Genomic DNA, 25,043 nt, shown 5'->3' with positions numbered 1-25,043 from the left:
CTTGGCATTTTGCAGTTCATGCAAGCTGCACTGCAAACAACATGAAGCTGACAAATCCCAAGTACACGACATCCCAAAAAACGAGACTGCAACCACTACAAGATGAACTAAAAACAGCTTTCCTGGCTTTTTTCTGGCTTTTCTCTTTCCCCACATTGTGCTCCCTAACTGCACTGAGAAAACGCTTCTGCTTTTGTTTCTGGAGCTGATAACATCCAAAGCCCGAGAAAAGGGCCTAAGAGAAGTGTACCCCAACTGGGGAGGAGTCCCTGGGGTACTCTCCCTGAACATGAAGTTTCCTGTAAACAAAACATTATTCCCTAATATCAATCTGTTTTCACCTAAGCACACAGAATCCCCCAGGACAAAGGAGACTACCTGACCCAAATGGCTAGTTTCACCAAATTAAAAAGTGAGGTCTTATAATGGAAATGTTGTGGATAATTGTGATTAAGGTAGCTTGTCACTGCAACCTATAATTTAAACCACAAAATACAGTGCCATGCTGCACATGGAAAACTCAGGACACAGTCTGACAAAAGCCTGATCCCAACATCAGTGGCAGCTACAGAGAGAGTGGTCCAACACTCTTCGTTCCCCAACATACAGCATATTGGATCAGGGAACACAGCTGGATAGAAACCAGCACCACCGTGCCACAGAAGGACTAGTGCCAGCAGAGGAAAGGGCTGCAACAAGGAAAAAGGTATAATACCTTTCTCAGAAGCACTCAGGGTAAAGACCACTCTATGCCATTACCTGGGGATCTGTTGCTGTCACCAGAGCCAGCTCTAGATTCTTAGCTGTGGAGAGCAGAACACTGGATCATGTTTGCATGCCACATGCACTGAGAGTGCTCTTCCTAATGATGACTTCTAAGGAAGAGTTAGGTGAGTTCAGAGTTAGGAGAGACAGAGTTCCGATGCTATGAACAGATGAATATTTAGACTTCCTTGTTACAGAAAGGTTGTAATGGATATAAATTTGAGAAGTTTCTCAAATGTTAAAATCCCATTTTTCAACATCCTAAGCACTGTGTGCTATAACAACACGGCCAATACCTGCAGACAACATAAAGCAGTACTGCCAGAGAGATACTGCTGCCCTGTTCCCTTCATCTCCAAAATGCCAGCCCAGCATTCTGCACATCCATGCAGCGTGCAGGAAAGCTGACTGCCAGTCAGGCTGTTTGTGGGGTTAGTTTTAGAGCAGGTCCCAGGTACTGCTAAACCAATGCCTGCCAATGAAGCTGCTCTGTAGTGTACAATGGCAACTGGTGAAGTCCTACCCAAAATGGTGAGTGAGGATCCAAGGTTTCATGAAAATTGCAAGCTCTTTATTTTAATTAAAAACATGCAGATCGATAGTCACTCTTCTAGGTATACATAGCATCTACTTAATTAAAACAGTTGGTTCTTTTCAGCAATCAATTAAAATCAGTTTCATTGATTAAACCAAAAGCATCCTGGCTCTTAAGATTTTACTATACCATGAAAGCTCTAAGGGACAAGAAAGGCTCAGATGAAAGGTCAGATTGACCTTTTTGCTCTCTCTTCCTAAGCAGGTTTGCTCTATTGACAGCAAAAACAACTTAGATGAGTAATAGCCCCAACCAGACAGTTGTTCTGTTACAGAAATCCAGCCAACACGAACAAGGACACCTTCCCCCCTCACTCTCCAATGAAACCTCTTAAACAATCTTCAGCCTGTTAATAAAGAACTGAAATGCTCTCCAAAAGCAAAAGATGAGTTTGCTCCAATAGGATTTTTATGCCTTGCTAACAAATTATTCCATAAGCCAACTAGACTAAATATAATCAATTTGGGCTTCAGATATTCAGTATATCCCTGGCAGCCACTTTCCTACATACCAAAAGAGCTACTACTCCACTTCCAGCTGTAATTCAAAAAAGTAGTTGTCTAGAACACTGTCACAGCATGATACCAGTGTTTTCAAAAACTGTGAATCATTTAAAATGCCTACACTGTGTTGAAATTCAGAAGGATTTAGCTACTACTCACATTAAGCAGAGCTGGCCAAAGTTTGGACAGAGAAGTTGTCCCAGACCCTAAATCAGTTCTCTTCTCCAGCAAGCCTAAAGAGATCATAACTAATAGGGGCTTTTTTTTTTTGTCTGCATAACATTTAAAAGTAAGCATGAGATTTTGGAGACACACTGAAAAACACTCAGTTCCTTCTAAAATGCACTGAAGCTGCCTTCTCCTTACTCTGCCTACACAAGCTGCACCAACAGCAAAAAAAAAAAGTTAGAATAAGGCTTCTGCAGTGGTTTTCAGACTTGAGAGTGCAAGGGAAGAGAATGTTAAACCTGTCAGTATCATCCAATTTCAGGGAGAAAAGCTGGCAAGTTCAATGGTCTGAGCCTGGAGAAAAAGCAAGAGTGAGCACTGACCCCTGGCAACCCAAGGACAACTGGATCAAGGGGATGTTCCAAATGGCAGAGAGAGCAGATGCTGCAGCACAACTCTCACAAACATTTGGGAACCAACTGTGAACAACAGGAAGCAAGGATGATACAAACAACTCCACGGTTGCACTGCTCAATGATCAGCACAGTTGCTGTGTTTCAAAATACACTTCTATCTCATGGTAGACTGGAATACCATCCCCATTTAAAGGGGCAAGAAAACCTGCTGGCATGCTGAAGAGCAGCTCACTCTCACCTCACATACATTTGGTCCAGGAAGGCTTGTAACTCTATTCCAATGGAAATAACACTATTTTCATATAACTATGTTTCTTGCATCTAAAATATTAGCCAGCCTCAAGGCTGACCTGGAATTGGTAATTCACAGGTAGACTGCAAACTGAAACATGTTCTCATTGTGAAGTCATCAAGCTTAAATACCAGTGACCTAATATTAGTAGTGATGTTCACAACACAGAGAAAACAGAGCAGCTGTTAATGAATCTAACTGCTGCAGAAGTCAATGAATGCTGCATTAACTAGGATCATTCTCTATCATATGTTCAGGAACAATTGTTGCTCAAACTCTTAGTTTAGGTGGCGATAGGCAGCTCCTTACAGCATTAACTGTTAGTGCAAGCCAGCATCTGACATTAATACATATTCAGAGAGCATCAGCTTTTTCTATCCAGCTATGAGGCAGTGGAATATTAGAGACAAGCCTCAGCTCATTAGACTGTGCTGTAAACATATTTCCAGAAGTCTGTACACTGTACCAAAATAAATACAAGCATTAAAACAGTTCTTCTGTATTTTTAAAGGGGCCCAAAAAGGACACTCAACTGGGTTTACACGATTCTTCTCACTATACAAGCAGGAGATCTGTGAACTTGTCTATATTAAGATGAAACAACATATTTCATGCACAGATGAACAAATGTCTCTCTCAGATATGCTTCCTGTGTCCTTGTGTAACACCATCCCAACCCCCACTGCAATCACTGCTCATGGTTTTATGACGTTTTCCTTCATTTATTTCTTCTGTATGTATATATACATGTTATATCCTCTATCAGAATATTATCTATTACTCCTGAAGAAACTCTTCTTCCAGTTTCCCTTCATGTCCCCCTAGCAGCTCAACAAGGAAGAACACAGCAGAGGTCTGGCTGAACAGTCTTTCAACAAGGATGGCAAACTTGAAGATATGCCCAGATTTATGGAAATGGAATGGAGAAAAGAAACTATTAATTATTAATATTAATTATTGCCCTATGTTCAGGGATCAAATTTCTTTATAATCTTAATGATTTCGGTGCTATTACTGAATTTGAAAAAAATAGGCAATGGATTTACAATTTTAGAACAGAAGAAATGGGCAGACAAACTTGGATAACGAAGTCTCATTTCCTTAGAAACCAGGTTAAAAAAAAGTAAAAACAGTGTTCAAAAAAGGTCCAGAATGCCACAGCAGGCTTTCCCTACTTTCCAGAACGTTTGTGAAGAAGTAGGTATTTTCAAGAGGTATATAGGTACACGAGGTGAATCTGGCTATAGACAACAGTCGTATTTACAGAAGTAAATCCTGATGAACTTCAGAGCAATAGGATCCCTGCATATGTTTTCCAGTGAAAACCAGCTGAGTAACTATCATTAAAGAGATGTTCAGAGCAAGCCTGCAAATGCCTTTCTCTAATAGTTGCTTTTTCTTGGTACCACATAAACTCACCTCAAGCAAGGATAAGCTGTCTACAATCAGTCCAGCTTGTGCCTACATACAGACCATAGGTTTTACAGACAAGTGTGCCCATTGATTTCTACCCCTGCCCAGAACATTCACACCAGAAGGCTCTGGGCAGTCCCACCAAGTCTCCTGGCATCCAAGAAGACTTGCTCACATACCTATGCCAGGAATGCAGAAATCATTTACAACCTCATCATGGGGGAGATCAGCCAAAGGGAAAACAGTTAAAATACAGTTTGGCATTATCTCTACACTGGGAAGAAAAAAAATCTGGCAGGCTGGGACGAGTACGAGAGAATGGACACGTGCCACCTCCACTTTGACAGGGTGGAACACACCGCTGTCACACCTACCCAGTTTGGAGCCCAACAGTGTCAGCTCCTGACAGGTGTAGTATGAGCAGAGGCAATTATGATGGAGTGCCTCAGGGTAGGAAAAAAGAAAACAAAAAAAAACAACCCTACAGACTAAGCTGAAGCTTTAGTATTTCTGCTCTGGAAATTCAGTTTTTCACAGAATTTTTGAGCTAGCCAGTTTTCCTGACATTAACTGATTACTACTCCTCCTTGTGCATTCCTCTACACTCTCCAACAGCAGGTTAGAGCTGCCAAAGCTACTCAAACACACCCCCAGAAAATGTGTTAATTATTTCACATTTTGTCCCTCCACCCACACGGACTCTGCTGCTCAGAGCCTCCCAGCTTTCAGCATCGTGCCCTTGTCCCCAGAAGGGAGACAGACGTTCTCTGGGAGGTTTGTTTTCCAGAGTTCAGCCTTGCCATTGAAACCCAGCATTCAGCAGGCACTAAGAAGAGAGAACAGACATCTGGTTACGTCTTGCTCCTGAAGGAAACGGCCAGCTTGGATGACAGCAGCCCCCAGCCCAAAACAGAGCAGTGACTCGGGAACCCAGGCACAAGGAGGACACTTGAGTCACATCTGAAGAAGTCACATTTACATGACTCACTGAATCACAGTGTTAGTGCTGAGGAACTTCAGAGAGCTGTGAGCCATCCCTGCACAATCACATTAGACAGTTGCTCTGAGGAGAGTGTTAAGAGCTACCAAAGAAAAAGGTTAATTTACAGAAAGAATTAAGAAAATTTGGTTTCCTCCTTGTTTGACTGACCTGTATGACTCCACTGAGGATGAAGAATGCCAGAAGGGCTTTGTTTTGTTCTGCCACTCCCATTGCCTTGCTGTCTCCTTCTGCAGATAAAAATTCTTACAAAAATAGAACTATATTACCTACAGTTAACTTCACATCCCTAGTGCTCTTCTCTACAAAGGACTCTGAGCCTTATTCTGTATGTTAGAAAAAAGCCCACACAGGAGCAAATTCTCCCGACAGGAACTGCAGCCTGAGAGAGCCCACAGCAGAGCAGGGGAAGGTGTGAGAAGCAATGGAGATGAACTGCTGCGGATTGACTGCAACCCCTACTCCCCTTCCTCTTGTGCTCCTCAGGGGGAAAGGAGGAGGCAGAGGTGTTGGGAATGAAGGAATCAAGTAGAGTGTACAAAAAGAAAAAAAAAGAGGGATTTGAGGAACAGCACGAAGCCCTGACACCTGCATTACACCGATGGCCCCAGCACCTGGCACAATCCAACTGCAGAAAACACATCAAGAATCTGAGGCCATGAACTAGTAAGTCTACAGGAAACATTAAAACCTGAGCAAAGGTGCAGGTCTCAGGCTGCTGTCATCAACAGCTCTGACCTTCCAAGCTTTCATCCTGCCATGTATCTTCCTTGCAGTGCCATACTGAAGGTCAGGACGGAGCAGTAACACACATAGCACTGAGGAAGTAGAAATTCAAAAGCTTGATGCTTAAGAACAACAAAAAAACCCAATATATATGATCTTACCAGAACTTAGCCAGACAGATTCTACTAATCCTCACAAGATTTATGAAGAACTGCTACTGTGCTTCCTTGCATAGCTGTTGCCAATCACTGGCTTAAAACAGAGAAGCCTCATAGAAAGCAGTGTTACAGAAAAAAAGCAGTTAAAAAGAAGTCTAATTGTTTTTCACTGGCTTTAAATTCGTTAAGATGCTACTTTTAAAAATAATTTGGGGAAAAAAAGGATTTAAGAAGAAAAAACAAAAAAATGCAAAAACTTGAATTTTCTTTGAAGACTATTTACAGTATTTCAAAGTGTCAGTGACCGTAAAGTGAACAAAAGTGACAAAAAATAACATCGCTGTATTCAAGCACCATGCTCCTATGGGAATACAGAACAGCATCATCTGTTGCAATGAAATGCTTTAGTTGATCATTTCTTCTTCTTGGCACTCTGCTGACACACTTTTTAAAGCTTTAATTAAAAAAAAGAATCGAGACAACACTACAAATTGGATAGACTCGTGCCCTACAGTCGCTTCTGACCACTAATTTGTGGAGCTGGGGCTCAGCCAACTTCCATTGAATCTGTGGAGAGTTTCCAACAAACTATCATCGCAGCGGGTGCAGCTCCTGATGGGTGATCATCCACAGCAAGGGGAGCGATGCTGAACTGCCACCAAACAAGCCTGCTCCAGGGTGCCTGAATTCTGAAATAAGTTGTGAAAGTTAGAAAGTCCAAACTGAAAACTGAGGAACAAAGAGAAGCATCTGAAGACTACCAGCCACTGGAAGAACTGATGAGAGTATGTCCAGGCATCTGTTAGTGGCACAGCGTGCAGATCTATAGCAATGTTGTATGATATATTCCATCCTGAATCACTTTGCTGAATTAACTATTGGACTGAAGTCTTCCAGTTAGCTCTCTCCTCCAAGCAAAATGTTTCTTTCTCTTTAAGGTTTTAACCACAATGATTCAGTTATTTCCAAGAGCAAAATTCAAAAATCTTATTTTATTTTCTGTTGAAAAGTTCATCATCCTGTTATGGACCTTGGGCAAGAAAGAGTTCAGTCCTCTTTCAGAAGGGTAAAGCTCAGGAGGAGCAGGATGACAGGAGCAGACGAAGCAATGTGGTCAGCTGGGACAGTCAGCAGCCTTCACAGAGATTTAAAGCATCTGAATATCCAGGAATAATCCCTTTGCAGTGAGATTTTAAGTGGCATGTCAGGAGATCAGAAGCAGGTTTTAATCCCATCTTTTTAATTCTTTTAATACACTGAGTGTCTAAACAGGTATGGTAAGAAAGAGCAAGTAAGGGAGAAATATGAATTAGAAGCAGTGTTTAATTAACTAGCTCAGTATAAACTCATTTTTTATTATGTTATAAAAATCCTGGTACATCACGACTTGTTCCATAGAAAGGTCTTACAAAAGATGAGGCCAAACTGCGCCTAAATGACAGACATTAAAACCTGAAGTTTTGTAACTGAAGCACTGGCAGGACTCACAAACATCAATGCCTCATCAGACATGCAGGAATCCACCCACTGTGCACGCACAGTACGCTGTTCTGGAGGCATATTACAACATATACCATGGCAGAGCAGCCCAACAGAACAGTAGTTCTATAGGAACCAAGAAGAAAACTGGCAAGATGAGATGCTTTTTCTCAAATCAAGTAGGTTTATACTAAAATAACTTTTCCTTATTTGCAAAGCAGTTAAAGCAAGAAAAATAAATAACATCACTCTGAAAGAAGCAAACAAAAGAACAAGCACGTTCATCATTAAAAAAAAACTGCATCACTCCACTGAACAGGGCTCCTTTGCATTCAAGGAGGACAATTACTTGGCAAATGGATAGACCTCTCTTTCTCTACTCACCAGAACAAATTCCTCTTGCTTTTCTGGATCATGTGAATTTGGACTAAGAACACAGAATTTAGTGGAGAGGAAGATAGAAGCCTTGGTCAGTCCCTTTGGAAAAGGCAGTTTCAACACGGAAAAGCTGTTACATCAACCCACACAAACCATCCCAGCTCAACAGAGAGGATCAGATGTGTAATTGTATTTCATGACCCTGAATCCTCTACTCTCAAAATAACAGTAAAAATCAAGGGTCACGGCAGCCATGTGCTACAACAGCCAAGCAGTTTGAAGCCAGATATCACAGGGAAAAAAAGCTCAAAAGATAATGACAGATGACAAAAATGTGGGTTGGGCAACCTCCTCCTCCATCAAGCAGCACTCGATGGCTCAGGATTCACACCCCAACATCCTCCCAGGGATGAATTAAAAACAGCACCACCACAAACACCCAGCTAGTAAATGGAGAGACAATGGCTAGATCAAAAGTCCATTTCTCATTTTACCAGATATGAATTATAGAACAAATACAGCAGGCTAGAAAAGAAATCATTAATTTTTCAGTTCTAGTAGGACAGATTTAGCTGTATCCCACTAGAACACAGCCTTTGGAACACGGTGCAAGAACTACTTTTTGGCAAAAGGAATTACCCATGTGGAATGACATACAAATGAAAGTTAAAGCAGGACAATGTAACCATTAAGCTTTTAAAAGAGAGCCAACCAAGCTTCAGCACAACTACCTCCACCTCCTGCAGCCCAGCAGCTGCTAGCCCAGTGCTGGGTGTGAGCCCTGCTATGGCACGGGGCGGGCTGGCTGCTGGGGAGAGAAGCATTACCTACAGGTGCTCAGCACTCCTACATCACAGCACACCTACTGCCTACTGCGAGGGCACACAACCCTCAGAGAAAGCTAAGCATGCAAAATGAGATCCCGCTCGTGAGAAAAAAAAATTAATGATAAATAGCTTATATACCATTAAAATAATCCCAAATAACTTCTGATACTAAGAAGGAAAGGAAATGTTTTTCCAGAAGAAAACACCTGCCTTGCCCCCTGACAAATGGGATCAGAAGTTCTAAGTTGAACCTTCCCATTTCAAAGCATTTCTATGATTGATCTGAATTTAAATTAAAATGATAGTTGTTTATAAAAATATCCAGGCATTCTGTATTCCCAGCACTGTACTTAAGTTGTGTTGATACAGATATTGCATTGGATTATTTCCTTGAAGACATGAAAGAGAGCTCATGTAAATGCCAATTCAGTTTTGAGAACTCTGGGAGAGAAAGGCTTTGTCTGACTTTATTTGTGAAAGCCCTTATAATTTTAAGCGGTTTCGAGTTTCCTTTGTTAGGCTCCAACTTACACATTAATTTGTTCACTTAAGACCATTCTGCTATTAATTTAGTCTGAATCTGTGCAGAGGTTTCCTGGAGAGCAGTCACTGCAGAGTGGCAAACATGGACCTTCTTTTCAAGACACTCACTGACTGGTCAGCTTCTATGAGCTCTTCCCCTCAAGAACTAAGGACATTTCATATACAGCTTGAGAAAAATCTCTTTTTCTCATATTCTCATATTAGTATTGCTACCTTGCTCCACAGAACTTGCTATCCAGTTGCCCAAAGGGCAGCACTTCCGAATTACGTGACTTCCTACAGGATTAAAGAACATTAAAAAAATGGGACACGTGTACACTGGCTTTGGCTTTAGATGTAAAATTCAACCGTTCCTGTGCTCTGCACAAGGCTCCACCACCCCTTGTTACTGGAACATATCAAAACACAGCAGCATGTGTTCATGAAAGGTATTTCATACTGCTTTCACATTTGAAGACAACAAATTCTGTGCTTACAGGTTCACAAACAGAAAACCATGGTAACCACTGTGATATCTGCATTACTGTACTGTTTATTCCATAATATCCACTCTGAGAAAGAGTCAAGTACCCACTACTGCTTGTGTGATGGGCTGAGAGCTCAGAAGTTTGTGAATTTTGCACAGTTTTGAAGCAAATATAGCTAAACTACATTAGTAACTGCAGAAGAACAATCAGAGATTAAGAAACTGTCTTTCTGGATGTAGATTACTTGTTGAAGATTAATGCAGCATACACTGCGTTGTGGTGTACTCACTTCAATGACAAACAGCCATCACCAAGCTAGGATCCTCAAAACTGCCTTTTCTAAAGCAAAACAGGATCCAGACTGACTACAGTTTTCCAGACTATAGCATTCTCTGCAAAAGAATACAGAGTTTCCACTAAAAGCAGCAGCATGACTATTTCAGTCCCTGTGCCTCTTACTTCCATCTTCATTAGCACTCCCATTGACATGATAATTGATGGCAGCTCTCTGGTGGCACAGCACAACTGGACATTACCTGTAGCTGAGTGAGGAAGCAGTCTTCTATCTGCTGGCTCAACTCAAAGGACAGTAAATCAATGTTTCGCTTTTGTAGCATTTACACAAGTGTACCTGTTTCAGCTATGAAGGTGCTTCTCCCCATTCCAGCACACACCTGTTCCATGCCTTTGACCAGACCACACCACCGTATTATTTACTCCAGACATCTTCCGCTGCAAGCTAAACAAAATCCATGTTCTCTCTTTTAGGTCTCGTTCTGCTCATCCATCACACATCCCATGAAAACAAGTACAGAGATCCCAATGCCACAGGGTCCTGGAGTTGATTTCAGCTAAGAAGCACTTCCTAACAGAATAAGTTGTCAACAAAAAAAGATAAGTGTAAAATTAGCAACCGCCTCAGGTAACGAACCTGAAAAATCACAAGTCCAAGGTCACAAAATGTGTCTGTGTTTCCATTTCTATTTGTATTTGGAAGAGTAGCATCTCTCAGTTTACACTAACAGCCAAGTAAGCTCCCATACCATCTGAACAATTTTGTGTATCCTTGTATAAATAGAAGCAGTCTCTACATGCGGCATATTTGGATAAACACGGGCAGCATTTAAAGCAGCATCTCAAAAAAGACCTTAAAGCAAAACAGAAAACCTGGTTGCACGTTCATGTACAAAGGCTGAAAGGCCTGCCCTGGTCTAACAGAGGCAGCCTCTCATCGCTATGTCCATACACCCACATCCTCCATTTCTGCTCAGCAGGAAAACCAGACAGGACGTTGCTACGTCACACACACTGACCGCAGCCGTGGGCAGCACAGGAGCAGCTTTCCCTGCATTACCTATTCGGGCTTCAAATCTCGATCTGCACTCAGTGTTCAAACAGCACTGAGTCTGCAGAGCACACAGAGTGCTGCCCTGCTGCAGGCACCCAGCCACGCACCGCCCGCAGCGACACGGTGCTCCTCTCCCACCCAGACTGCAAGGGGAGAGAATATTCCTGTTGAACACAAACATTACTTCTTCCTCCCTTGAGGAACAAATTTTATTAGCTTTCAGAAGTGTCCTGTATTGTCAGCTCTGCTACTCCCCACGGAAGCGAAGATAACAGATTCTCCCAGCTATAGCCAGAAAACCAAACTCTCTTCCAGCATTAGGAATGATTAAAAAAAGGCTTTTCACACATCAGTTAAATGCATTTTCCCATTGAAATTGCCTGTTTTTTGTGTTGTCTTTTTTTTTTAATCTTTCATGACAAGTTTTAGATACAATATAGAATAAAATTATATATCATGATTAAATTGCCACAGTCTAAAAGGCCATTTCTTTGTCACTGGAAGAATAAACATCCTTTCAGCAGCTGATAGAATGGCAGCTGAGACAGCTCAGGTCAGCCAGTAAATCCTTATCTCTTCCAACTTGCAAAGATGATGGGAAAAGTTAAAATATCTCAGGAAGCCAAAACCCCTCCGTAGTTTTACGTTTTAAAAAAATAATAAATAAAATTATTTTAAAAATAAGCCACAGTTTTTCCTTAAAATCTTAGGCACCTACACATGCAGGTATTGCAACTAAGCCAAAATGGAGTGGTTGCTGGAAAGGGAAACAGCAGCAAGTAGAACAATTTGAACAAGTGAAGGGTACCACTGGCTCCATAATCACCGTTCATCAGGTGAAGTTAGGCTTTATAGCACGATGCTCACATACAATTAAGTTGCAATCTGCTAATACTGCAGTTACCAACCTAAAGTTGGAAAGCAAAGTTGGAAAGCTGACAAGACATGCTTCTGTGGATGAACACACCAACGCTTACATCACAGCAGCCAGCGGTCCCAGGCAGAAGAGCCCAGACTGGGTTACACTATTATCCTTACTGAAGATACAAAGGAAAAAGGGTTTTAGAAGAAATAAGCTCAATGTGCTGCAGCTGAATCACTCTGGATTCTGGTAACGTTCAGCAGAATTGTTCTTCCTTCATTATGCCATCTGATTTGTTCCTGTAAGTAAATTAACCTAATTATTATATATAGCGTTATTTATACATTCATTTGCAATGCTTACAGTTAATGCACATTTGCTCCCCTGCTGTGACAAACCAGACCACCTACTCACACAGCTCTGTTTATTATTAGAGGAACGCACATGGGGAGCTGAGGGCCCACAGCACACCCGCTCTCAGACACTTTTCCAGGCAATGCTGTGATAGCTAAGTAGCTTAGTTCCCCCTCACAGAACCAGAAGGAATACCACAGAGGTACAGTGAATGCTAAATAGTCAGCTGAGGAAAAAGAATAGAGAAGCATCCCTTGTGGAACCCTCCCAAACTAATGCATGAGTACCACTGGTCAACACTGCAGTGACATCACAGAGCACACCACATATTTCAAACACCCTTTAGTGTTACTGTTTAGCAAAGTTGTTTGGACCACAGCTAAAAATAAAGATTACGCTGCCTAAAAGCCACCCCTGGCCTCGAGGAGCTTCCCACCCAACACAAGGCCCTCACGGAGCATGGCTGAGCCCACCGGCAGGCCTAGGGAGAGCACTGAGCTAAGACAGCTACTGAGAAACGTGCTCAGTGCCCACAGAGCACGTTGTTTCCTCCTCAGTAAGCAGTTTTTGAAATCATTATTCACTTTTTCCACATATATTAACATCCATTACTCAGTTCCACACGCTGAATTTGGCCGAGTCCATGACATCCCACGGAGCTGATCTGCACCAGAATCTGCTGCAAGAATCCCATCCGTTGCCTGTTTCATGCACTTACACACAGATAAGGTCCTCAACAGACAGAGCAGCCTCAGAGCTCAACGACGCAAACAAGAAACAAATAGAAACTCAAGCAAATCATCACCTGGTAAAGTTCCCAAGCTGCAGCCAGCAAGCTGGCTCGTACGAGCAGCAAAGCTTGAAGCAGCAGCAGGCAGAGCCTCCTCTGCTGCACCACTCATCTGTGTACCTACAGGAGCAGCACACGTTGGCACCCAGGAAAGTGCAGCCTTGAGTAACAGATGACAACAAAAGGAAAGACCCACCACGAACAGATGCTACCGGTACTGCGTGCTCTGCTCACAAAGACAGACACGGCTAAAACTGCTCATGACAATAAAAAACCAACAACAAAACAAAACAGAAAATCTGTGCAGATCTGTCCAAGTATTTCTGAATGGACAGGACATCAGAGACTGCCTGACAGCAGTTGCTCAATTAAGTGTAATTTTCATCACAGACGCAACTTGGCAGCAGCACGGAGAACGCGTCTGGGACGGTCCCCGACACTGTACTAACACTCTGAGATGCACAGGCCAAGTTACAATATGGAGAGATTCTAAAAATATCTCATTTTGCATGTAATTATTCACTGCTAACAGAGTGTGGAGTTAAGCTTGAGATTTGGTAACAGACTACAGACAAACTCTTCCCCTGTGCAGTGACACGTTCTGGCAGGGACATGCCCGCTGGCATCCCGCTGAGCCGGAGCACGGTGTTCCAGCCCCGGTGCTGCACAGCAGCACGGGTCTGCAGCTGCACGCTCAGAGCATCACGTGAAAAGCGACATGCAGCTCCTGAGACAACCTCAGTGCGCACCCATCCATCTCTCCGGGTGCAGGAGAATCAAAACGCCGGCATGAAGGTCCCTTTTTTTTGATTGTGAAACCACGTGAACAAAATAAATGCAGCACGGTGTGAGCCAAGTTCAGGACAGAAGGCAACTTGTGTGCTGTATGTGCCAGAGCGGCCCCAGCCATGATGAGAAGCCCAGCGACGAAGGATGGGTTTATACACGTACCAGCTCCTCGTGCAGAAACGCTGCGATATCCTCAAGGGACTCAGCGGTCCCTTCGCATCCAAGGCGTCCAAGCCAGCAGTCAGCAATCACACCACGCTAAGCCACGAGCACTGCTCAGTGTCAATCGCCGCTCCGATTTAAGAAACCGTTCGGCCAAACGACATCTGCATTTCGCTCTGAACGCTGAGCTGCGGCACCCTCGTACCAGCAAGCAGCGTCTTGAATTACGTTACGGCGGAACTTAAAAAGCTAAAAAACACGGACACACCGCCGCGGAGCCCTCGGCTCCTCCAGCCCAGCGCCGGCCCCGCACCCCACGCACCCCACGGCCCTGCGCGGGGCGGCACTGCGCAGCGCCGCCGGACCACCGCCCCACGGCCACGGGGCGCTGCGCTTTGCGACGAGGGGACGGGGGGAGCGACGGAAAACGGGGGCAACAAAAAGTTTCGCCCCCAGCCCCCCCACACCGCAGCCATTCCCTCGCTCCTTCCCACGAGCGAAATCTCAGCGCGCCCGTCGGCACCTCGGGCTCCGGGGGTTGGTTACATAAAAAAACGCACCGAGCGATCCGCGCCGTGACCCGGCCGAGCAGCGACGGAAAGGGTGGGCGGGGGGGTAGGGAAGGGGGGGGACGGTCCACCCCGCCGCGGTACTTACGTGAAAACAAAAAATAAAGTCGTCGAACCCACTAACAAGGCGGCCGCTGTGGAGACGGGGATGTATTTGGTCGGTTTAAACCTCTTGCCGGTGCTGCTGGGCATCCTGTGGCTTACACATCACTGAGTGAGTCCGAGCCGGGAGGAGCGGCCGGGAGGACGCGGGCACGGCGGGGCCGGGCGGCAGCAGCGAGGGCCGGGCCGCGGCTGACCTCCGGCACAGGAAATCCCACCCCCGGCGCGGCCCACCCGGCGGATGTCGGCCGCCCCTTCAGGCGGCGCGGGAGGAGCGCGGCGCGGCCGCTCCCTGTGCCGGGGCCGCTCCCCGGGCACCGCGCGGGGCGGCGCTGACGGCCGCTCCGAGATCCGCACCGACGGCGGCGCCGCGCGGGGTCGGGCCCTCTGCGCTCCGTAGCGCCGGGGGAGGGCGCTGCGCTCGGCCCGGAACGGCCGCGCAGCTCCGCGCCGGCTGACAGAGCGGGGCCGGGGATAGCGGTGCTTCGCCCCGCGCTGAACAGGTCCGGCGGCTTGAGGCTGAGCCGAGCCGGAGCAGGGCTGTGCTCGGGCAGCGCTTCCCGCCGCGGCTGCACGCCGCTCTCGTGGAGAATGTGCGGTACCGCCTTTTAGGAGCGCGTCGTGGACAGCCCCTCCGCGAGTCGGTTCTGAATGAACGTCCCCAGAACAGTTTGAAGGTTTGCGCTGCGTGACATAACGTCTGCCGCAGAGCTGGGCCAGGACCCGCTCTGCCCAAACAAGGCTTTCATTTCAGTGAGCAGTGTCCACTGGGAAGGAAGCGGACGAAGATACTCCGTGCTTAAATTCACATATTGAAAAATCACACGAAAAATTGCTCCCCTCATCTCCCAGCTCTGACAACGGTACATGGTCAAAGATTTCAGCAGCATAAGGGAAGGACTGGATTTTTTCCCTCCCTTCTATTTTGAAGCAAGAGTAATTTTAGCTAAGCCCCACTTTGAAGAACTTTGTAAACCCACCAGACCATTGACTAGCCACTTTCAGGTTAGAAGACCAGAACATTCTTCAGCCAAATGCTACCTAGAGAAATCGTTTAACCCTGGGGTCCTTGTCACTTGGCTTCTGGAAGCTGCAGACTCAAATTAACGACGCTAGTGATCCATGAACAGTTAACATGGACCAGTTAACATCAGCAGGAAGGGAAACACTTTGAAATCAAAGATATATGCGCAAATAAAAAGGGGGAAAAGAGAAAGTAATGAAATTAAGCAGACTGTCAACATTAAGATATTAAGACAAGAGCACTTAGACTACTAAGGCAAAGGAAGTTTCCTCCATCCTCTGCACATGGCAGTGAAGCCAAGCCCGCCGTGCTGCCCCCTTCACTGCAGTTTACCCCACAGACTAAAAACACGTTCCCAGTGAGTTAGCTCAATGAAAAACAAATCCTTTAAATGAAAATTTACATTTATTTTGAAATCTTTATATGTCATTTCTATCGATTTAGACACAGTTTGACATCATCAGATCAAAGAATTTACAGTGACTCATGGATAACAATTTGGCTTTTACATTCAAATGCTAAGTACTTCAAAAGAGCTTTGCTCGGTTATTTCCAAACCAGAAACACTAAAACACTGCATTTTGCCTTTCGACCATCTTTGTTAATTAACAGGCCTTTGATATCTGCTGCACTTGAAGGGGAAATGTGTACAACACTAAAGGAAATACTTTGTTCGAATGAAGTGAGTACCTTAGTGACAGTGCCACAGTTTGGACTACTGGTTGATGGTAGCATCAAAAGGCAGCACTAAGTAGAAATACAAGTCGCCCTCTTTTGAGAACACATTTTCCTCAGGCAGGTCGCAGAGCCCCATCTACTTAGCAAGCCTTTTTATGGAGATAGAGGTCTCACTATCCAATATTAACACCATACAAAGTTTAGCAAGTTTTGTTCAGTTTTCATACTTTTGAGAACAGTAATATAGAATCCCATTGCTATCTAACACTAACCTTGTATTAGTGGTTAACAACAAAATTCAATTAATCTATCCAACTTAAATTGTGTTGATTTTAGCACTTAATATATATTTTCTCCTACTCTCTAGCAGTAACTTGAAACCAGGCAAGCAATAAATGCTTGTAGGAAAGAGATTTTATCAATTTGCCCATTACTGGCAAGAATAGTGCCCCCTTCAGTGTGTACATCATTAACTGACCTAAGAGAATATCTGAATTTCTCCCTTCAAGAGGGACAGACTCCCAGCACTCATCCTGTAAGGTCACCACCTCTCCAATTCTTAAAAGCAATGTTAAGCTCCAAGGCCCTGAAAACAAAAATGCTTAGAGAGTATAACTGTTACAAATGCTGACTTGGTACTCCAACATTTAAGACTCCTTTGAACACATCTTAATATAAGAGACCAATACTGCCTTCAGTCAGCAAGAAGCACGTTGTGGAAGATCTGGGACCACAGCTACAACTTTGTGCCAGGCTCAAGCATTTCTAACATTAATAACTTTCGTAAGCAGTAGGGCTGAGATTTTGTTTTCTAAAAGGAAAGTAATACTCAGGTCTCTCATAATACATCTCCTCCCCACCTTTATTTCCTCTGGAACATAGAACATCATTAGTAGTGTGCCCAGAATGTTCTACTGCCTGATATCCCAAGTGTGCTGTACTTCAAGAATCACAGGCGTGCTTCCCCCCTCTCAGGAACAAAGAGCAGGGAAGAACATGAAAGGATTGTTACATTAGTTTTCATAAGCCATTAAAAGACAAGTATGCCATCCTAATCTTCCCTGTTCATAAAGTCTGCTCCTCTAGTTAGCCTGGACAGGACTATATGCATGTCAGCACCCAATGAAACAACTCTATTCATAAGCATCTAAAGCACATAGAAAACTCAGTTCTATCCTCTGATGCTGTTTCAAGTTTGTTTTATTCACTCTTTTGGATGACCATAAATAAGTGTTTCCACTATGGAAAAGAAAGTTAGCAACAGTACATTTTCGTGACTGGGGAATGGATTTTCTGAAGATATCTTCAAAAGGGCAAAAGCTTAGAAAAAACAACCTGAACATTGAATTCAGTTCCTTATAAAGTCCCTTGTAAAAATAAAAAAAGAAAAAAAATATAAAGAAAAACTGCAAGGCCCAGGATGATTTATTGCTTTTCTTCATTTTCCTTGGTCTCTTTCTTCTCAGCTTCTTTGCTCTCTTCCTTTACAGAAAGCTCTTCTAGTTTTTCAGCAACTTTATCGGCACTATCATTTTTGTCTGTGCCTGCTAAGAGATGGATGAGGGGAAAAAAAGTTACACACAGGAAGTAGTCAACTCTCCTGTAATGGGGGAACAGGGAAGGCAGAAGGTGAAGAGGATAGGGAGGAGAGACAACCTGCGTTTAGAATAAGAGCAAAAGAAATCCTCCACTGAGCATTGGAGCGACTCATTCTATTTCTAATTTGAAAATTCCTTCCAGTGTCAAAATTGAAGAAACACCACTTGAATATTTTAATCACTAGATGAGCATCTAATCATACTGATGGAGAAATACATCACATTTGACCAGTTTTCACACTACCAGTAACAGACTCCATACAGTCAAGTAAATCTCTCAAGTCAACAGCTCCTTGTCTATCTCAAATGAAAGCCACCCTTCCCAAGACCCCACCTCCCCAGTTTGAAATTGGGACAGACAAGAAGTTTTTAAGACTGAAGGATTTTGACCTAAATATCAAGATTGTTTACTGCCAACTACTTGTAATCTGTACTTTTGGAAGACAGAAGTGCTTATTTCACAAGATATGCTATCTTGTAATAGACAATAAAACAAGGTAATGCATTAAGCTATTCAATAAAGACATGGGAAGAAATGCTACCACTTTAAATATATTAACAACTCTTAGAATTGAACATTCTATTACATGATTATGTATTTGTGAAATTTGGGATGGGAAACTGGAAAGAGGAAATATCACTGCAGTTCGAGTGCAATGTCCCAGTAGCAATTGTAACAGCCTTCCACAAGGAAGACGGCATTCATCATGCCTGTGAGTGATTACTCTCGCAGACAGAAAAAGCACCTGAACTGAAGAGTGCAGTTCGGTACAGAGTGAGCCTGCTCAAGCACAGCAATACACTGTGGGCTACAACCACTCCAACATTTAAGACTTAATCCTTACCTTTTTTTGCTCTCTTGTCTACTTCGTTTCTGCATTCTTCAAACTTTGCCTTGAATTTCTGTGCATCTGTTTTGATAGAATATTTTTTCATTAACTTTACCTCCTTGCAACACTGCAAGTATCTCAAGTATCTTCCCTCAAAAATCAGATGTATAAACAAAACTTGAAGGTACTAATAAAGTCATCAAGTTTAAGAACATACAGAATGCGAACATTTTTTGTCCATTCATTTGTGCAGATCTCAAGCAGCACATCTAAGAAAGCCTCCTCACACTTACAAAATATTTGAAACAAGATTCCAGAAGGAACTACTCTGTGGTGAGTCCAACTTCTGCCTGTCCCTGCCCCACAAAAATAAGAATACAACAGTATTCTAACAAGACTAGATGCAGAAGACTGAGGATTAGCTATGAATTACAGTCCTTCTCCACTATATTACACCCCAGAAGGACTCATAACCATACCACAGCTTAGGGTATCAGCATCAAGTGCTAAAGATAAAGTTTGCCTCACTAGTACAGTATCCAAAGACCTAAACTCAAGCTTATCTTGACTACAAAAGCTAAGGAAATATGATCTTTCTTACGTGTTACCATAAATAATGTTGATACATGAATAATACAAGAAACAATAGATTTCTAATCTAATCAGTCAAGGTAACTTCTTAACTCTAGAACCATAGAAGCAGCAATCTGATACATCAGCCTGGTATGACTGACCACACGAGGTCACTGTCGCCCCATAGGAAATTCAGAAGCCACTGAGGAGCTAGTTCAAGAAATATTAAGTCCTTTTCAAGCATCTCATAAAAGATAAATGAAGGGCTAACTTGTGCCTGCTCACCCATCATCCGCTTAGTCAGTACTGCAAAGGGTAAGCAGGATTTTTTTTCATGCAAGTGTAGCACCAAAGTTTTAAAAGTTCCTAGGGCACAAAGCTCCATAAATATTACTGAAGACCTAGCTATTGCACAGGGCATCATGACATCCAGTAAAACACTTAACTGATTTCACTAAGTTAACTTAACTGATTTCACTAACTTTTCACTAAGTGAAATCAGTTATCAGCTAATGCTTCCAGGCAGCAGCATGATACCTTTACACACAGAGTATGACACACAGTGTATGATCAACACAAGTTCAGCAGCAGTCCACTCACTTTCCGCGTTTAAAAACCGGATTGCCAGCAGCTCAGGCTTGGGGCACTCATCTGCAAAGTCAGCATGTGTGTTCCAGACCCATGCCCTGTCGCTCCCAGCATTAGGCCTCAGCTCCATTAAGGGCGTGACTGAAAAGCAAGCATTAAAGAGATACAGAGCACAGCACTACATTTCCCACACCAGCCTTCATAAACCTGAAGGACTTGATGCTTACATAAAGCATTTTATAGAGAATTACTGATGGATAAATTAAAAAAAAAACAAAAACAGTGGTGTCCAAATATATTTTTCTTTTCACCCTCCAATAAAATGATGCAATACCATTACTGTATAAGACTGCTAGATTCACTAAGGTGAATCTTAACTCTGCTTCCAAACAAATGACTTCTACACTTACCCTGAGAGATGCAAGCATTAAGCACAATCCTAAGGAGCAGTCAAATGGTTTAGGAAGAAAAAGCACTCAGAGAGGAAAAGACCATTCTGCTACACACTGAAAATATTGTATATTATAAGAAACTACTCAAAAACTAGAAAAAATATTTATTCCTACAATTAGTCATCTAATCAGGCTCAGTACTCTCTCACTTAAAGCTCTACTACAAGGGATTAAGACATTTTGCAATGCCATAAAACGTGTCCAGCAAATTTTTAGCCCATTTGCCCCATCCCAGAAATAGAGCCCTTTCCTTCCAAGGCACTAAAATTACTTAACCCAACTGACTGGGGGAGTTGGAATGTTCCTGCTCACACCACTCAGCCTTCTTCCACTGCACGCAAAGTCTGAGCATGCATATTCCTTGCTTCTGTCCAAATGCCTGGCTCTTGAGTTTTGATCAGAAGAACACTAAAGACAGTCAACTCACTTTGCTTCTTTTTTTCCTCTCGAATTTAGAGATGGGATTATTTCATATAATGCTTGCAAAAATGAAAAGGATCCTTCTGTCTGCCTGCTCGGCACCCAAAATTCAGTCAAGAAATCTATATTGCAAGCGGTTTTTCCAGGATAAAATATCTGTTTATGTGGATATTTTCCTAAAGAAAAGGTTGATTACTGTTACTGGACAGTGACTGTGCTACTTTTGTATTTGCCATTCCTTCTACCCAAAGCTAGTAACACCTGCATTCTGATTGTTTGACCTTCTGTAAAGATTTGCCCATAGAAAAATAAACACTATTGCTTCTGTTCTCAGATTTGTGTTGTTACTTTAACAAAGTATTCCAAACAACCTACACATAGCTTAACTCCATAGATACTATGTATTCCATAAATAACAACTAAAGTACCACCAAAGGCACCAAGTAGACTAATGTGGCATCACTTCATGTTGTTAGTTACACTGACTTTCAAATTTTCTCATCCTTTCATGTTTCATTTAAAAAGCAAAGGAGCAACCCCTGTTGTTCAGGTCTCACCACACCTTCTTTTGAAGAAGTTAGCTGAACATACCTCTTTCCTATATGTTTCTTCCAGAAGCAGAGAAACGCAGCCAGACTAGCTCAGCATCTCAGTATCTGCTTTCTAATGGTTAAACAATTGCTTTTACAACTCAGCCATTTAAGTAATAACTATTTAGCACTCTGCAGTATTTTCTCATTCTTTTATGAAAAATGTCAGCAGACGTTCCTTATAATGAACAGGATTAAGGCCTACGTTTTCTGCAATCATTAAAAAACAAAACTGAGGTAGATGGATACAGTGAAATTTCAAGGTGTCTCCAGAATATCATCAGTCTTAAAAGCAAAAAACTTTCAGACACTACGTTACAAGCTACCATCAAAACTACAGCCTCCCCGAGTTCACAAAAACGAGCACTCATGTTCTGATACATGTACTTTTGTGCACAGAGCAAGAAATGAACACATCTACAGTCTCCTGTGAGTTGGACGCTTGTTTCAAGAGGCAGCAATTCTGCAGCTACTGCTAAAAGCCACTGGGCTCTTAACTTCTAATGTATAAAGCTCCATCAAGCTTAATAAAAAGCCACAACAGCAAGGACAGCAATGCATGACGTACTGTAATGGTTCGCGCAGATTTTTAAAGTTTTGTCCCTCCTCATGAGGAGGCGAATTGTTCCCTTCTCCTTGTGCTTCAGGAGTTTTACATCACCAGTTCCTCGTTCTTTCCACTCTGGAAGGTCATTCTCAGAAGCAAACCGGAACAGCTTTGCTCGCCTTCAAGAAGGAAGAACATCAGAAGTTAGCCTGCATGTAACAGTTTACTGAAACAACACACCACCTGTATGGTACAGCAGATGCTTTTTAAGCCAAAGAAAGATGTTTTAAAAGAACCTTGGGCAGTCTTGTGTGGAGCCAGGGGTTGGACTCCATGACTCTTGTGGGTCCTTTCCAGCTCGGGATATTGTGTGTGACTCTGTGACCTCTGCTTTATTCAGCACGCAGTGTTACAAACTGATACATAACTCAAGGGTCCTACCAAGCTATGAGGAATTCTTTAACACCTATCCTCGAGTTCACTTTATTCTGGACACACTTTGGAAAGGGAATGCACCTGGCATTTTAAATTAATGTATAAATAACAGGTTTTGCTATTCATCAGATTCCTATACTAGCAATAAAACTGCTACAGCCAGCAGTAATTTTAATTCCTGAAACTACTCTTGTATAATTCCAAGCTGTGTCTGATCTACTGTTAAGGAAGTCCTTCACCCTGTAGTACCACTCAGTTCCTTCTAACTCCCAAACCCTTGTTATTGCTGCTCTTCAGTTAGGTACAAAGGAAGCATAGTGCTGCACTGCAGTGTTCTTTAGTTTTTCAAGGTACCAGTGTACCAAAGGAGAAAAACAGGAATAGTATGGGAGATTAGTCAACACTCATCACAGAGGTAGCTTGAAGAGCTTAAGACACTGCTAAAGGAAAGGAACCATCTGCTCAAGAGATACTAATTCCAAATAGGCACATCCCAGACAAAACCTTAACTTCTGTGCTGGTCTTCCATAACTTCTGTGGTTTGCGTTTTGGAATGCTACTGCACACCTTCAAACCTCTACTTACTACCCAAGTTAATGTTTTCTTTCAGGCTAAAAGAGGCAATATTAAAACCAAATTATTGATGATGTCAGCTCCTTCATGCTGTTCCAGACCTTAACCAGTTCCTCAGGGGCAGTGCTGTCAGCCCTCCCCAACTCAACCTCTGGCTCTACAGCAAACACCAGTCAACTTACACTGCCACTTCATACAGAGATTCCTAACAAGTTACCCAGCTTCCTCAAGCTTAAGCATAACAAATGGTTAGAGAACGTGTAGAAGAGTTCTACTTACATCTTAAAGAGCTCTTCCTCATCCTCTTCCAGAGTTTTTATTTCTTGCTCAGGAAGGGAAACTATGGGCTCAAACTGAGGATCATGGTTGGAATCGTCTGCATTTTCAGTAGAGGTATCATGCTCCTCGTGTGCTTCCTGGAAGGGGTGAAAAGCAAAAAAGAGATAAATTTGCTGTGCACTTAATTCACAACTATTCAGTAATTGAATCTCAGCAACTGAAACATGCTGTAAAAATAATTTTCAGCTGTGAATTTGGTTTAATTGCTTTATGTTAATGTGCATTAAGACTAAGAAAGAAGCAGCCTCGCACTGGTTTTGTTCTACTGTACAACTTTTGGCTGCTGAAAATTCATTTCTCCAATCAACTTTCCTTCACAATGTGTTTGATAATAACATGCTACTTCTTTGTGGCTAACAGCCTGTAGATAATGGGGGGAAAAAAACAGCACGAAAGAAAACACCTCCAGCAGCCTAAGGACATCAAGACAGGCAACAGAAGTTCATTGTTCTCATCCTACGTGACAGAACTCCCCACAGTTACAGAGATTTTCAAAGTACAGTTACAATGCTCATTATTTAAGTTCCCTTCCTTCAATGCTATGCTCTTTGAGGAACCTCGCTTTTTAATTGGAAGGTAAATGATCAAGGTAAGACCTCCTATACAGGGCTCAGGGGTCTGCTTGCACAGTTGCTAGGCCCAGGAAGGCTCCAGCCAGCAGCTGGCGGGGAGAGCACCGCACCATCACCGCATGGCACGCAGGTGTGCTGGCAGGAAGCGCTCGGTAAAACAGACTTCAAGGGAGAGCAATCTGCAAGCTTAATGAGGCCACAAACAGCGGTCCCAGGTGGAGAAAACCGATTCGCGTCTTTCTGTTGCTGCTACTTGAATAACACAAAGGCGGAACGCATCCGCACGGTGCAGACACGGCGCTCCGTGCTGGCGGGGCCTGGCTCGGGGCGAAACGGAGCGCTCTCATTTCGCGGAAAGGCGAGAACGGGAAAAAAAAAAAAAAAAAGCTGCAAAAAACTTTCGGTTCATCAACGACCGCAGCGCTACGGCCCACGCGCGTCCCCGACGGAGCGGTACATCCGATAGAAGTGGGCCGCGATGCGGAGCGCCGTTCAGGACAGAGAGGAGCGGAACGGCCCCGCCGCCATCCCGCAGCTCCGCCCCGCGGCACGCCGGGCCCCGCCGCCACGTGCGGGAGCGGGCAGGCCGGGATCGGAGCAGGCCGGGACCGAGACACGCGGGCACGTGGGCTGCTGCGGGCCGCGCCGCGCAGGAAAGACGGAGACGGCCATGAGGAGCGGGAACGACCACAGAGCTCCGCCCGAGCGCGGCCCCCACCCCCGGGCAGCGCTGCCCAGGCCACCCCAAGCAGGCCTCGGCCTCAACCCCGCGCGGCCCCCACCTGCTTCCGTTACCCTCCCATCCCCCACCCCGGCCCGCTCCACCGCCGTTATCCCCACCGCCCGCCGCTCCCCCGCTCGGCGCCGTTCACCTTGGTGTCCGCCATGGGGCCGAGGCTCTCCGCGCTCCACTCGTTGCTGTGCGCTTCCTGCCGCGCTCCCCCGCCCCTCCCGCCTTTACCTCATTCCCGCAGCCCGCGCCGCCGCGGGGCACGATGGGAAACGCGCCCTTCCCCTCCGCCCCGCCCCTCCGCCTCACGCGGGGCTCCGTGCAGCCCCGGCCCCGCGTCTCCGCCCAGCAGCGCTCAGCCCCGGCCGCGCCGCTCTCCTCTCCCCTC

The 25,043-nt window shown here is 44.1% G+C and overlaps 2 protein-coding genes and 1 non-coding gene across 5 annotated transcripts in view; all 3 read right to left on the bottom strand.

The window, feature by feature from the left end:
- ZDHHC8 (zinc finger DHHC-type palmitoyltransferase 8) overlaps positions 1-14,863 on the bottom strand; it is an 81,533-nt gene extending 66,670 nt beyond the window's left edge. For both annotated transcript variants that reach the window (XM_065739055.1, XM_065739056.1), the window contains exon 1: positions 14,693-14,863. In XM_065739055.1, the coding sequence (XP_065595127.1) occupies positions 14,693-14,796 (104 nt within the window). In that variant the 5' untranslated portion in view covers positions 14,797-14,863. The remainder of the gene's footprint in view (positions 1-14,692) is intronic.
- A 2,952-nt stretch (positions 14,864-17,815) lies between these two features.
- RANBP1 (RAN binding protein 1) lies at positions 17,816-24,913 on the bottom strand. Of its 2 annotated transcripts, none has more exons than XM_065739078.1 (6): positions 24,798-24,913; positions 23,294-23,430; positions 22,028-22,185; positions 20,010-20,138; positions 18,852-18,917; positions 17,816-17,952 (listed from the first exon to the last, which is right to left on the bottom strand). In XM_065739078.1, the coding sequence occupies exons 1-6, from the start codon at positions 24,810-24,812 to the stop codon at positions 17,834-17,836; spliced, it is 624 nt and encodes a 207-aa protein (XP_065595150.1). In that variant the 5' UTR covers positions 24,813-24,913; the 3' UTR covers positions 17,816-17,833. The 2 variants fall into 2 exon arrangements, with proteins under 2 accessions (XP_065595150.1, XP_065595149.1); XM_065739077.1 differs by having other exon boundaries at positions 17,816-17,955; positions 24,798-24,911.
- LOC136050435 (small nucleolar RNA SNORA77) lies at positions 18,659-18,791 on the bottom strand. The gene has a single exon (XR_010622387.1). It is a non-coding gene; the product is annotated as a small nucleolar RNA SNORA77 (small nucleolar RNA).
- Positions 24,914-25,043: the final 130 nt, after the last annotated feature.

The sequence above is a fragment of the Cyrtonyx montezumae genome, unplaced genomic scaffold (assembly GCF_038088225.1).
Source record: "Cyrtonyx montezumae isolate F1298 unplaced genomic scaffold, pur_monq_1.0 scaffold_23, whole genome shotgun sequence".
Lineage (NCBI taxonomy): Eukaryota > Metazoa > Chordata > Aves > Galliformes > Odontophoridae > Cyrtonyx > Cyrtonyx montezumae.
The sequence above is the reverse complement of the archived record's forward strand: the minus strand, read 5'-3'. Positions and strand labels throughout refer to the sequence as shown.

Coding starts and splice junctions, on each gene's coding strand:
- RANBP1 (XM_065739077.1), bottom strand. Junction 18,918..20,009: donor CCGGTTTTTAAACGCGGAAA/GTGAGTGGACTG, acceptor CTATCAAAACAG/ATGCACAGAAATTCAAGGCA. Junction 17,956..18,851: donor AGACAAGAGAGCAAAAAAAG/GTAAGGATTAAG, acceptor TCCATCTCTTAG/CAGGCACAGACAAAAATGAT.